The sequence below is a fragment of the Drosophila suzukii genome, chromosome 2L (genome assembly GCF_043229965.1).
Source record: "Drosophila suzukii chromosome 2L, CBGP_Dsuzu_IsoJpt1.0, whole genome shotgun sequence".
Taxonomy (NCBI): domain Eukaryota; kingdom Metazoa; phylum Arthropoda; class Insecta; order Diptera; family Drosophilidae; genus Drosophila; species Drosophila suzukii.
The window spans coordinates 19670013-19683807 of NC_092080.1; the positions used below are offsets into that span (position 1 = coordinate 19670013).

The following is a 13795-nucleotide window of genomic DNA, read 5'->3' on the forward strand; positions in this document are numbered from 1 at the left end:
AAATCCTTCCGAAAATTCTGATAGGCCGAATTCGTTTAAACCATGAATGCGATTACTTTCAGTGGTATTGTAGCTAAGATTCCATGCTCCTCTACGAGTACCTCATGTCTTTAAATTGGGTAATTATAAACATTATATTTATCTCTTGAAGGTTATTAAAAATTTTGAATGAAAAGTAACTTGCTTATATTTCAGATTTCTCTGTCTTTCAGTGGCCTAATGTCGACTTCTTCTGGTTGTCTGAAATAACTTTTACTAGAAAACAATACCGATATGTGAAATAGACTTCTTTGATTATTTTTAAGTTCTTTGTTTTATATAGATTCAATGATTTTTGGCTTCTACCTTAGAGTGGCAAAGGGCAGATTTTCTTGGTACTTTGTTAAGGTTTTTAGTTACCTAGAAAGTTAAAGTGAAGTTTAATTGCTCGAATAGACAAATTTATTTTCTCAGTAAATGTTTATTTATGACTCGGTATTTGGGGAAATTAAGTCTGACAAACCTAAATAATAAAAATAGGGAATCTTTAAGTTTTTTCGACCCACAAATATAACCAAATGAACATTGTCTTGGGCTTAGAGTTTTTAGTCAGATAAAACCTAATATGCTAGTAAGAAACAGGAATTTAACCCAAGGATAAAATAATCTTTTATAAAGATATCTAGCCTTTGAGAAATCGGCCCTAAGTTAATCTAGATAAAATATGATTACATTAGTCAAGTAATGAACCCCAAAGGGAAGTCCCTCCTTTTTGTAACTTCTGTCTCAGCCAACGGGGGACCCAGTTAGCCAACTTGGCTGGTTGGCCAACCGATTGACGTTTACTCACATTGCACTCGCAGGTGGACCCGCTTGCTAATCGATGGCGGGACTCCGTTGGAGGCGACGCACAGATACGCGGCCATGTGCAGGCGACTCACTTTGGTGATGTGCAGCAGCTCGCCGTCGACCACGTTAACTGCGGGGATGGGGGATTGCCAGTTAAGAAGAGGGGAAAAGAGCTGGTTAAGCCACGTGCAATGCGGCGGAAGTGGGTGGCTTACCGTGCTCCCCGCCAATTAGCATCTCCTCGCCGTCCTCGCGACGCCACATGACGTAGGGCTCCGGATAGCCACGTGCCTTGCAGACCAGCGAGACATTCTGACCCTCGCGCACCACCATATCGTTGCTGGTCAGGCCCTCGACAATCATCGGGGGCACTGGGGGATGGGGAAAAAGCACGGGGTGTTATCGAAGGCCAATGGGTCACACTCGGGGTCAGTGGACAGCGATATGGATTAGTTTTCGTACTCACCCACCACCTGCAAGTAGCCCTTCCTGGAGCGCATGGGGTCCTGTGGGGTATAAAGAGATTAACTGGGTGATTCCCTTAAGTTGCTTAGAACCCCCGAGCTCACCGTGTTTACTTGGCACATGTACCAACCGCGATCCGACTCCTCCACCTCCTTGATGTGCAAATACCACTGCAGAATGCATTATTGTGTTGATTACAAACATTACATTAGTTTGGTATTTTTTAAAAATAACAATAAAAAAATAGAAATGAACCCTAATATCGGCAAAAATGAAGGCTTCGAGATGTGTTTCGCAATCCTCCCTAAAGAGAGATCTAATTTATTTATAAATTATAAAACTTTTATTTATACCCCTTACTCGTAGAGTAAAAGAGTATATTAGACTATTCGTAAAGTACGTAAGTGGTAAAAGAAATCGTTTCCGATCCTATAAAGTATACATATTCTTGACCAGGATCACTATCCAAATCACACTAGCCATGTCCGCTGGACAATGAAATCTTGAAAACTATTTAGCTAGAAAGTTGGGACTAGACATGCAGATTCTAGACATTCGTGCGCAGCGTAAGTATGACGTAGGGTGCCACAATCGGACCATCCATTAAAAATGTATATGTAACAGAAATCTGATAGTCGAGGCCACTGACTATATAGATCTCTCTTTTTTTATTAAACTTAAAAATATTTTATAAAAAAAGGAGTATCGGTGGTCTGTATTTGTAATCCTAAATTCGAATCAAATTGGACTAACACCCACCGATCGATGGTCATTGTAGGTCAGGCTGATGCGACTGTTCTGTGAGATGACGTTATGGTGAATGGATAGAATCGTCTGCGTATCCACCCGCACCCAGGCCACCTTGTAGCCCTTGAGGTTCTCCACCACGCAGGCCATCAGGGCATCTCTTCCCACGGAGACGGTGACATTGGCAATGGGTTCCGCGAATCGCGGAAAGTCCGAATCTGAGAGGAATAAACCGGAATAATTTCAGTTAGTCCAATTAAAGTACCATAGACTCCCTTCTGCTAACAGAGGCATAAGGGGAACAAAACGGCACAGAACCGAAGAGGTATTTAGCTTGCATTCCGTGCCCGCTGCACTGCGGCACATTGCGCATACGTCCCGTGTGACCAGCCTTGAAAGGGGGAAATGAGGGTTTATTAATTACCATCCTGTGCCGTCTGCTGGCTGTCCAGTCGCGTGTGTTTGCCTGCAAGCGAAAGGAACGAAATGAAGAGCGTTAGAACATTTAATTAATTTAATTTCTCCACCGGAATTTTGGCTGCCCGCTCCATATGGGTGATAAACAAAAATTAATTAGCCACGCCGTCCAAAAACTTGGTCTTGGACAAAAGACAGGAATGGAATTCTGTGTCCGCCTGTCGCCATGTTGTGCTGATACGGCAGAAATTTGTGCTGCGCTTTCAGATTTTTGTTTTTAGTTCCATTTATTGCACTCGCTCTATGACAAAAGTTCAAGTTTAATTGTTTCTGGCTGCGTTGGCGCTTTTTCCCCATTTTCCCACAGCTGCAGCGGAAACTTTTACTGTTCGAGGATGGCAGGAAATTTTTGTGCAAAAAAGGTGAAAGGTGTTGGGCAGGAAATTTTTCAAATAAAAACTTGACGGTAACTGCAAACTAGCGATGTTCTGTTCAACCTTTTATGTCCGGATGGCAAAGAAGTCAAATTTGTTTGTGACTGTTATTCGCAATATCGAGAATGTTCGGTCCTGTTCTTTTTTTTATGGGCGTGTCAAACACTTTACAAATGAGTTGAGCAAAAGCGTTAAAGAAATTTGAGCTAGCTGCAAATCGCATTCGCCTTGGAGAGCGCTACAAACGCTGTCCGTAACATAAAACCGGGTAAATTGAAAAACGCTTAAGCATTTTTACAGCTTTTAACACGGTGCCGCATATTGAATTACGTTCACTTTGGCCAGTTCTCCTTTGGCCAGCAGGACAACTGCTGCCGTTTCCTGCCACTGGCCATTGGCTTACCGCCCCCGACTTTTCCCAGTCGCCCCTTTCCATCTCGATTTTGTGCTGGCACTTTTCAACTTCGCTTTTGCTGGAGCAGCTGCTGTTTATGCCTTTTCAGCTACGGAAAAATGCTCAACACGATTTTCGCTGTTGATTTACGTTTTAGCACGTTTTTCGTACAGTTTAGCTGCTGTTTTTCCCTATTCCACCCCATTTTTTAGGTTCATCCTGACAGGTTGCACTCTGCAGCTTTCCGCCATTTGAATGTGCTGTTTCACTTTTCCTTTTGCAATTTAATGAGCAGCTCTTTTTATCGCCACTGAGATTTGTCCCTGACTCTTTTGGCCTTAATCCAGCAGGACGGCGCCTGCCATTCTCTCGGCTTCTGGCCATGTAAAGTGAACCCCATTCGACGGCGCTTAGCCTTTGCATTCGTAATTTATATATTTAAGTTTTGCCTTTAATTTGATTTTTAGCTCTTGTTCGGAGTGTGTGTCAACATGGCTTAGCTGACACACAGCCTCAACTCTCTTAGCCCTCGACGGTGGCTGTCAGCCAGTCAATCCGTCAGCTACATTCAGGATATGGCGTCCGAGATTCTGTTTGTCCTGCGGACACATCCACCTGCACCCATTGGCCTCTTTGTGCAAACGCGGGCAACCATTCAATTTGTCAGGCTCGACGGCGGCAGGTTCCCGCCAAAACCTAAACTGCCTTTTGAACTTTGTGCAAACAAAACGCACCGGGGAAATGTCCGAGCTGAACAGTGCCAGCCACTTTCAATGAGCCCACCAAGGGGGCCGAATTCGCAGCTGTGATTACCCGTTTTAATACCCATTAATATTGGGAAGCCACAATGTTTTTGAATCACTAAAATATGAATAATTTAACTATGCCTTTAAAGTAAAGCTTGCAGCCACTAATCGATGAAACAAAAAATAATACCACCATAATATATTTACTCCCAAAATGCTCTTTAATACCCTAAATAAAAAGAAAACATGAAAAATAGAACGTTAAACACTATTTGAAAGCAAATTTAACAGAGCTCTTTTAGTAATTGTATTTATTTACTTTGTTTTTGAGAATACAGTTTAGCCTGCAGGAAAAATCAAATACGAAATTTAAATGCAGAATTCGATGGATCAACATTTTCAACTCTGGCAAATCGTCTTCAAAAACGTCCAATCTGCAATGCAGTCGTTTTCCACCGTGGGAAGAGAGATTACGGCTTGTGGTGACGGTGAGTTAGCCAGGTCTATAGCAGCTTTCACCTTCCCATTCTCCGGCATAATCTCGACGGGCTCCGGAAACCAAATGGTGGTCATAAACAAAGGACACACACAAAAGAAACCTTTTGGCCAGACGTGCCGCCTACTCGATTTTCGGCAATGCTGGCAAATAAACTTATGATACAGTGGATAAAAATGGCGAAAAAGACAGTAGAATTTTGGGCATTCACACAAATTATTCGGTCTTTGAGAAATTCAAGAAAAATTGTTAGCTTTCTAAATTAAAATTTGGGATTTTGACATTTTTTAAAAAACGTAGCTTTTTATTTAACCTTTGACAGAATATTTTTGTAAGTTGTTATAAATTGTGTGAAATTAATTTTCCTTTAAATTCATCTATGGAATATATTCAACATCAGAGTAAAAAAGATATTTTTTCCTACTCCAAAAATATTTTATTATCCACAATTTTGTATCTTCTCCCCACTGTAAGCTGCTTAGGTCTTTGCCAAGCTTTTCTTACGTTTCCCTTTTTATGGGCCCATCTTTTTTGTTGGCCATTTTTTCCGTTTACTTGGCTCTGGATTTTTTCGGGGGGCGGAGGATGGCTGGAACTCCAGGAATACTTTGGCTGGCCGTTTATTGTCGTTTATTTGTCTTTTTGCCATTTTTATATTTACGCATATAATCGCCTTCAACGCTTGCCGGCGCCTTGGGAGATGGTTTGGCCAGGACGTGGGTCTTGACGGCGCTTATAAATATGATGTTATCGCTTTTTATGGTCCACTTTTATTGCCGGCAATCAGTCTTGCGTTTTGTTTGCTGATTGCCTCACATTATTCAAATGTATTTGTTTAATTCCCGGGGATTGGCAGCCACAAATCATTTTAAATCCGCAATATGTCAACAAATACTTGGACAACGAGCACATTGTTTTTTTTTTTCTCGTACCCCAGATGGTTCTTGTGCGGGCCATTATGGCGGCTTATGGCCATCGTCCAGGACACTTTGCGGCCTATTACAAGGACTCTCAACCATATGCTTGCCACCCACGAAGCCTAATCAGCAGCGAGCTCATAATCACATTGCGTATACGTAATTAGTTTAGCGTTTGACAAGGCCAGCAAATCTTCACTGCCCGCCGAGTTCTATTTCCATAGCCCCCACGTCCTGCGAACGCTCCACAAACTGATTATACTTGCACTTTGTTGACAAACGAGCTGATTAAATGCCGGCTCTCGGTCATTATGCAATTAACCGGCAACTGACTCTGTGGGCCGCCTTTATTGCCCAACACCCAGCTGTGAGTGCGAGCCTGGGTGTGCGTGCGGTTAATAAGGTGGCCGAAGGCAGTGGGGCCTGTTTACATTAAAGCTTAAGTGCCAAAACAAGATGATTATATTGAATTTTGATTACCGATGGTTTCAACAGGAGGTTTGATTAAATAACTGCACTGGAAGCTAGCTTTGGGCGGTGTTTTAGCCTAAACAGTGTACTTAAAACAGGCAAGGAAAGGTAGGTAGTTGCCCGTTAAAAGATGTCAGCAAATCATTGGGAAAAGTGTTAGTTATGCTCAAAGTGTAAGTAAATAGTTGGAGATTTTTTTATATTTCTAGTTAACAAGCAATATTACTATTTTTATCACAAATTAAATATTTGCAGGGTGAAACAGAAATCTCCTCCATCTAAACTCTGTACGAAATAAATATTTAGGGATTCCTTAGTCCGTTAGCAAGTATGTTTATCGTACATCACCATCATCAAATAATTGCAAACTTTACTACAAACCCAACAGGTTAGCAACTGTTAATCAGGAATGCATTCTGAAGCTGGGAGCATATGAAATGCCTTGCGCAAATTGTTTACTTTTTGTCATAGAGTGAATGCCAACCAGATTCCCAGAAAATCCGACACAGAAAACCCAAGCCGTAGAATGCCATGAATTTGTGCAAGGGGAATAGAGGAGGGGGGCGGTACGAAAAAGTGTCTAAGAATGCAAAGCAAATATCTACCCGACAATATATGTACTCATATGCTCAGTGAAAACAGAGGAGACCGCAGAACGAATTGCAGATGCGGCAAAAGTGCATTTCGCCAACTTGGCAGCCAAATAAACTCGAAGTGAACCCGAAGTACACATGTTAGGAGGATACTTATTGTGTGTCCCGACCAAAATCCCCAGCCTGTGTAGCAAATTTTCGCCTTACATGGCGAGACAATAGTTCAATTCCACGTTCGATCTGATCGATGACGCGATGCTGGAAACTCATTAAGAACTTTAATTAAATCGAGAGACGGCGAGTGCGAGGATGGCAGTGCAGCGGGAAAACTCATTATTCATAACGACACGAAGGCACGGGACGGAAAATCTGGGTCCATCTGGAGTGGAGTGGAGATGGAGATGGCAGCTGCAACAGCTCAAGTCAGCTTGCCCCCGAAGCGTGCTGCAAATAAAAACAAAATATGTGCGAAAATGTGTCGGAAAGTGAGCGAGAACATAAAACACGCCAGCCAGCAGAAGCATCCGCCTTCCCAAACTGCAGTTCGCCCTCCTCCTTATGACTTATGTTGCCAGCTCGTGGGGCTCGGGACTTCGGGACGGAGATCCTGCGGACTGGCTGACGGGTCCTTGAGGTGTTGGCCATGGCTCCAGCCACCTGACAGCATCTGCGCTTAAGCTGCGCTTAACGTTTTAATAAATGATTGTGACAAACGCAGTAGATTGGATCACGGGCAGGTGGAACTATGCAAATATAATTGCGGCTTGCTCACTTAAAATACGGGGAGCTTCACACAGTCGAAGACATTTATTTAAAGAGGTTAAAAAACACTGTAAGCTATGGGAATGTATTATGTTTTCTCAAAAACGGTTGTAGGAAATGTTTATACTATGTAAATAAATTACTTATGGTTGAAAGAAAGGATGTTAATGATTGTATGGAGAAAACCTCTATAAAACGAACAAGATGCGAAGGCGATTACCATATATACAAGAAAAAATGAATATCCACTGTGATAGTCCGATTGTAACGAGTGCTACATAAATCGAAAAGTATTGCAAAAACTAAAAGGATACATTCGACACGCTGCAAATCAATATGCCTGTGTTTAGCTGTACAATTTTGATAAGATGTGTCGAATGAGGAAAATTTAGAAAGTGGTTTTATTTAGTAGATCGTATAATACATTTTCGTCACTATCAGAACTTTCATTGATATCAGAACTTTTTTTGTTGAAGGTGCGATCGTCACTAGAATTTTACGTCGTTAAAATTTTTTTTTTTTGATGTACAAGACAACAAACTTCTTATTTATTCGCAAAATGTTTATCGAAAGGCCTTAAGTCGATAATAAATTTAAAATATTAATGTAAAATACAGTAGAATAGTAAAAATGGTTCTGGAACATCAAGACTGTAGCGTATTTTAAGCTTACTCGGTCAATAAACCGCTTTGGCTTTCGGATGCAAGTGCAACGAAGGTCCACCCAATCCTGAATTAAACATGCTACTGCCACTCACTCAACTCGTTCACTTGCCAAACAGCAGTCACTCAGCTCGGCGATGTGACAGTGGAAAATTAAAGCACATGCAAATTGCATGACCATCAAATGGGCCCGCACTGTGCAGAGCATTACTCATACGCCCCGTCAGCGCTTCGATGGCTGGCGACATCTTGCCGGCGGAAGACGGGCGAACGGAGCGAAACAGCCGGGCGAAACGAGTCGTAAGTGAATTTATTTCAAACAATTATGTAGCAATTAACAAACAGATGACGGCAATTAAACTGCAGCCAGACAGAGGAGGGCAGGGGGACCGAAGTCGAGTTGTGTCAAGTGCAGCAATCGACAGCCGCCAGCAGTGAACTCCACTCGTGAGTGCGTTCTGCATTATTCAGGCAATATTTCACACACTTACGCGTCGAGAAATGCACTTCATGCCATGCCGTTAATTGCCGGCTGGTTAATTTTTCAATAATTCAATCGGCCTCTCGTTCTTTTCCCGGGCAGATTACGTATGCGCCGCGTTGTCTTCCGGATGGTCTCAAGTGCCCAAGTGGTCGATCATTTTTGATATGCCGTTGAAATCACTGTTTTTCGCACACTTCTACGAGGAGCATGCATTTCCGGGCAAACTGTTCCGGCCACAGAAACCACTTTACAAATTAAGTTGTCAACAATTTCAACCATATCGCAACGATTTAATCTTCACACCTAAATTATTTATGGAAAAAGCCACGTTTTGCGCCCAGTCACACATATAGAAACCCCCCCACCACCTCACTAATACAGTCACACACACAAGTGCCTTGTTAGCCGTCGCTCATGCAATAAAACGTTCAGCTGTTGTTGTTCTGCTGTTGAGCCTTTTGTTTAATAAATTATGTAAAATGCGCCAAATTGAATTTGAAATTCATGCAGCCTTTCGCCTGGTTATGGGAATTAAGATATGTCGACAGTCAGACAGAGTGGTCACGAGGGGGGTGGAGAAAGGGGTAAAAGGGGGCCAGGGGGGCAGGAAAATGGGGAAATGGAAAATGGAACTGAGACACAGCCATTTTCAGTCTGGCACGTACAGACAGTTAACATATGCCTTGGATTTGGGATTGCGGGGAAAATGGCATTGTGTGTGTGGTTTGGGTTTGAGTTCGGGTTGGGTTACGAATTCGTTTGGAATAGGTGTAAATTGCGCCGATTCAATTTAATGAGATAAATATTCAAATTTATTCATACCGCTGAAGCGGTTGAATGCATTGCTTTGATTTGTAACTAAATAAACTTCGTCTGTGTAGGTCATTACCCAAATACTATTTGGACACGCCTCCCTTAAATTGCCTTAAATTATGTAGAAATGATTTAATTTGTAAAAATGTTTGTGAATAAATTGGAATTTTTACAAGAAATTATAAATAATCATTTGCCATTAAAAAGTGTTCAATTTTTTTCGTTTTCAATTTATGAGCTCATATTAAAATGTTTTAAATTTTTCTTTTGAAATTGCTATGTGCACAGAAAAATAGAAGAGAATTTATTAGATAGATTTTGTGCTATTTACCTTGACTTGAAAGTTTTTGATTCAATTTTTTAAAGTTTATTTTTAAAGATTAAAGTTTAACGCAGGTGCTCACCTCAAGAAGTCTTTAAGATCAACCCTGAAATCCCAATGCCAGATTTCAGAAAAGTTTCATCCTAACTGCCTTAAGTGGGCCATAACGCCAAGAAATGCCAAGAAAACTGCTCAGACAGAACAACTTTTAGAATATAAAAACGAATGGGAATGCATAAATGTGGCCGAGTAGAGACCAACGGTCCCAGTATGCAATCGTAAACATAATTTACTCTCATCTCGGCCCGAATTCATGGAAATAATAATTAGGGGCTGGATCACAACAAAGGCCCAGTCCTTGCTGTCCCAGAATTATAAATGAAGTGTGAACAAGAGTTTGTGGCTACTCCCTTTTTTTTGCCGGACCACGGCCAGAAACAAAGGAAAAAAGTGCTCCATTCGAGACATTATTAAAAGTTTTTCTTTTCCCCCTTTTTGGTGGGCTTCTTTTGGGGGCAGTCATTTACATTAACATCCTTTCATCCTGTGTTGACAAAAATATCAAAATGAAATTGCTGCATAATTTGTTCTTTCCGCCCCGCGTCGCCATTGCTGTTTGCCGAGTGTCTTTGGGGAAACTTTTCTATTAATTTTTGTGGCCGTCATTTGGCGGCCAGCAAAGTGTAAATAAATACAACCAGCTCCACCCGCCGTTTCTTCGGCAATTCCTTATCTTGCGGACCGTCGAAGCGCAAACTTAAATTAAAATGTTGGGAGGACATTCGTTGAATTATTCAGTAACTTTGTGGCAAACTCTTTGGCTTTTTATTTAGCGGCCAACGAAAGGCAAACGAAAATTTTCCCCTTTCCTTTGTTTTTTCTTGTCATTTTGGCGACATCTGTTTTAATGTCTTTGAGGGATTTCACGTAGAACAAGCTCGCTTGGTAATTAAAAATCAACAGTCAAAAGGAAAGAGTTGGTTTACTTACTGGTAAAGTTGCTTACCTAGAATACTTGAAAAATTGATTTACAAGCAGAACACCAGCTTTATAAATAATTAGTGCATTTTTTTTCAAGCCCTTAGAGAATTTTTTTGAATTTATTAGAAAGAACAACCCCTCAGTAAATAAAGAAATGAAACATTTAAAAACACCCAGTAACTTAAGTCTATCTTAAGATATAAATAATTTATCTGAACGTTTTTGTAAGCCCTTAGAGAAGTATCAAATTACCAAATATTTTGGGAGGGCAAAGGCAAATTTGTTTTGGTACAGACCGTTTAACTTAAATTGTCTTAAATTTCAACAGGCTGTCGCCGAAGTGCCCGGCAGCAACAGCAGGCATAAAAAATGAATGTGGCCAACTTGACTCCAATCTGGGAAGTGGATGTGTAAGTGGATGGGACCCAGTTTCAGACTGACTGAGGTGGCAAAGGCCAGAAAGTCAAGCAGTCGGCTTTTCACTTTGCTCAGTGTGTCCTAGGGGCATAATTTCCCAATTGCAGGCTCATGTGCCGCACACACACACAGGGTTGTGGGAAATCCCTTTAGCCATCTCTCAGCATCTCTCTCGGCCCGGGATTCCCTCTTCAATCAAGCACAATGGGCCGTTGAATCGCTTAAGCGAATGCTTTTCCCACTCCAAACTCCAAGCGCAGGCACCCCCATAAAACAACAACACTTTGCCATGGTCAGTTACCAGTTACCAGTTACGCACCGGCCACGCCCACCAAGGACGCCCGTGGCGGAACGCCTCTTTGCAGACTGCCCTACTTGTTATTTATATTATGACCACTCACAGTTGTTGGCTCATTGTCATAAATTTCCCCAAGTGTTTGCCGTGCGGCCCATCCGGAAAAGTGAGAGTGGAAAAAAGGAAGAAAAGATTTTCTTGGCCGTGTGCGAAATGTTTGTTGTTTGTTTGTTTGCCTTGTTTGTCAGTCGCCCGGGGGTCTTTGTTGGCAAACAATGGCAGCCTCTTGGCCAATTTAATAAATTCTATAAATTGTTTATGTACGACTACCATTGATAGATGCAGGCTGACATTTATCCTAAAAGTGTTGACAGTTTGAAGGAGTCAACCAGTCAAGTTGTCGGTAGTCAAAAAATGCGGGTCATGGGCCAACTATTTCACCCCAACTATATAGCAGTTCTTAAGCCAACCAATTGCTTCTGGAGCTCCAATTTAGACGGATTTAACTCTAATGCTCAGCACACTCGTTAAAAAGAGGCTTGCAATTTAATTACACCCCAGGCAAAGTGCGAGACCATATTCGTTTTGCACCTCGCACAGAAAGTTTTCAACACACCCGAATGGAAGTTTGAGGTGCTCGAACATTCTGGAGCAGCCACTAAGCGCATAATCTTGTAAACTTGGCAAAAATGCTCCAAATGCCATAACTAAAATAAGCAAGCTTCCACGGAGCGGTACAGACGAGGATGCGGAGCAAAGGGAGTGAAACATATTATCCCGGAGGGCACAACCAGATTCCGAGCATGGCTTCTTTGCCAAAGTTTCTGCAATGGTGATGGTGCAAGTGCTTGATGCAAATTATTTGGCCTGGAGGTTAACTAGGGTCGTTTAGCAAATGCCTAACCCACAAAAAGACGCAGTGCGATTAGAGATGAGCTCGTGAGAGACCAGGCTTAATGAAGACTATTTTTTCATTCAAAAACTTTTTCTTTGGTTAGTGATTAAGGCGTTAGATTTTAAATAAAATTGTTTGGCAAACACAAATTTTTCCTGAGAAAAGAAAATTGTTTCTTACTAGCCCTTTTTTAGAAAGGTATTTCTGACTTAACAGCAATAATAATTTAACCTGTTGTTATTATAACCTTCTTAGAGTTAACTAAAGAAAAAATCATTTATATTCGATTTATATACAAGGCTTTAAAATATCAATTATAAAAGCCATGTAAGTATCGAATCTGCTGACGGTCTATCTGTTTTTGAGTTTGGCTTGTAAAATTAGGAGTTCACTAAGGTTAAATGCTATATTTTGCACTCAACCCCTTACCTTTTGTAATACTAGCTATATATTTTTTTTAATTTTGAAACTCTTTTTTCCATTTTGTGTCTTTGCAACTCACGAAGTCATCTCCACTGCACGCCCACCGTCTTTTTATGAGTCCTGCATGCATTGGCATTCATGAGAGTGAGCCCAGTATTTTTGTGAGCCCAATGCCAGGGTGGTGGGTGGTTGTGGGTGGTGACTGGGCGTACCCTAGGGCTAACCACAGTCTGAGCTGCAACTCCAAGCACAACAACAACGACAAGTACAATAAATGCCTTTCAACTGCGGTTTCACATGCACTTGAAGTGGAGTGGCGGTGAATGAAGAAGGGGTTGACTTGGGGTCGGAGTGCCTGAGTTTGGTGGGTTAAGGGGGGATCTGGCACTGGAACTGGTCTGGTGGCAGTGTCATAAGCTCAAGTGCTATTTGCAGAGAAGTGCGCCATACATCTGCAAAGCATAATAGTTGGTGGGGTGGCGGTCCCCCGTCTGTTTCATTCTTTGCGAGGCCTCACTTTACTAGGGCAGCTCCGTGTTGGGCTGCTCCTAATGAAACTTTATCCCCGGAGTGCTAAAAGTCTGGCCATCTGGCCGGGATCTACCCAAAGTCCGGACATCTGTGCAAGATGCAGGCGCAGCCTCACTAACTGTGTTTCGGTATCTGTATCTGAACTCGGTTATTGCCAGCATCTGTAAATGCAACTTCAGACTGGCCTTAAATTTTCTATTTCGCAAACAGATTGCTAAGGCTTAACAATGCGAAAATACTTTTTTGTGCTCACTTATAGGGAACAAAAATTGGAGTAACTCATCCCAATAACTGATGGCTTAATATGGTACAATTAGCTAATTGCTCTTTTGTTTCTTAGCAATATTTACGCACTTGTGGGCAAGAGAAGTTCTTCGAAGGGCGAATCATGCGAAACATCACTTGCAATTAGTTTGCAATTGAAGCAGGTGGCGGAGAAATGGGATTCTATTGCAAAAATAATTCTCGGCAAATTGGCTGAAGCCTGAAAAGTTCACTCTCGATTTGTGCCAAGGCACTTCGTTGTCGGATTGTAATTAAGATTGATGTGTTTATATTCGACTCTTGCAGCGATTGTGTGGCATTTGACTTTGCCCAACTAAAAGCATCAACTCAACTGGCCTTCGTGTCGAGAAGTCCCGATTCGATTTCGTTTTCCACTTTCCACAGTTTGACTCCTCCACTTCCTTTGTAATTATTGAT

At 41.8% G+C, this 13795-nt stretch overlaps 1 protein-coding gene across 2 annotated transcripts in view; it reads right to left on the bottom strand.

The window, feature by feature from the left end:
* The window catches only part of DIP-kappa (Dpr-interacting protein kappa), a 50539-nt gene that overhangs the window by 13480 nt on the left and 23264 nt on the right, over positions 1 to 13795 (bottom strand). For both annotated transcript variants that reach the window (XM_017085782.4, XM_017085781.4), the window contains exons 3-8: positions 2465 to 2506; positions 2053 to 2258; positions 1398 to 1463; positions 1295 to 1334; positions 1044 to 1199; positions 830 to 958 (exon numbers count right to left, since the gene is read on the bottom strand). In XM_017085782.4, coding sequence (XP_016941271.3) covers positions 830 to 958; positions 1044 to 1199; positions 1295 to 1334; positions 1398 to 1463; positions 2053 to 2258; positions 2465 to 2506 — 639 coding nt within the window. The remainder of the gene's footprint in view (positions 1 to 829; positions 959 to 1043; positions 1200 to 1294; positions 1335 to 1397; positions 1464 to 2052; positions 2259 to 2464; positions 2507 to 13795) is intronic.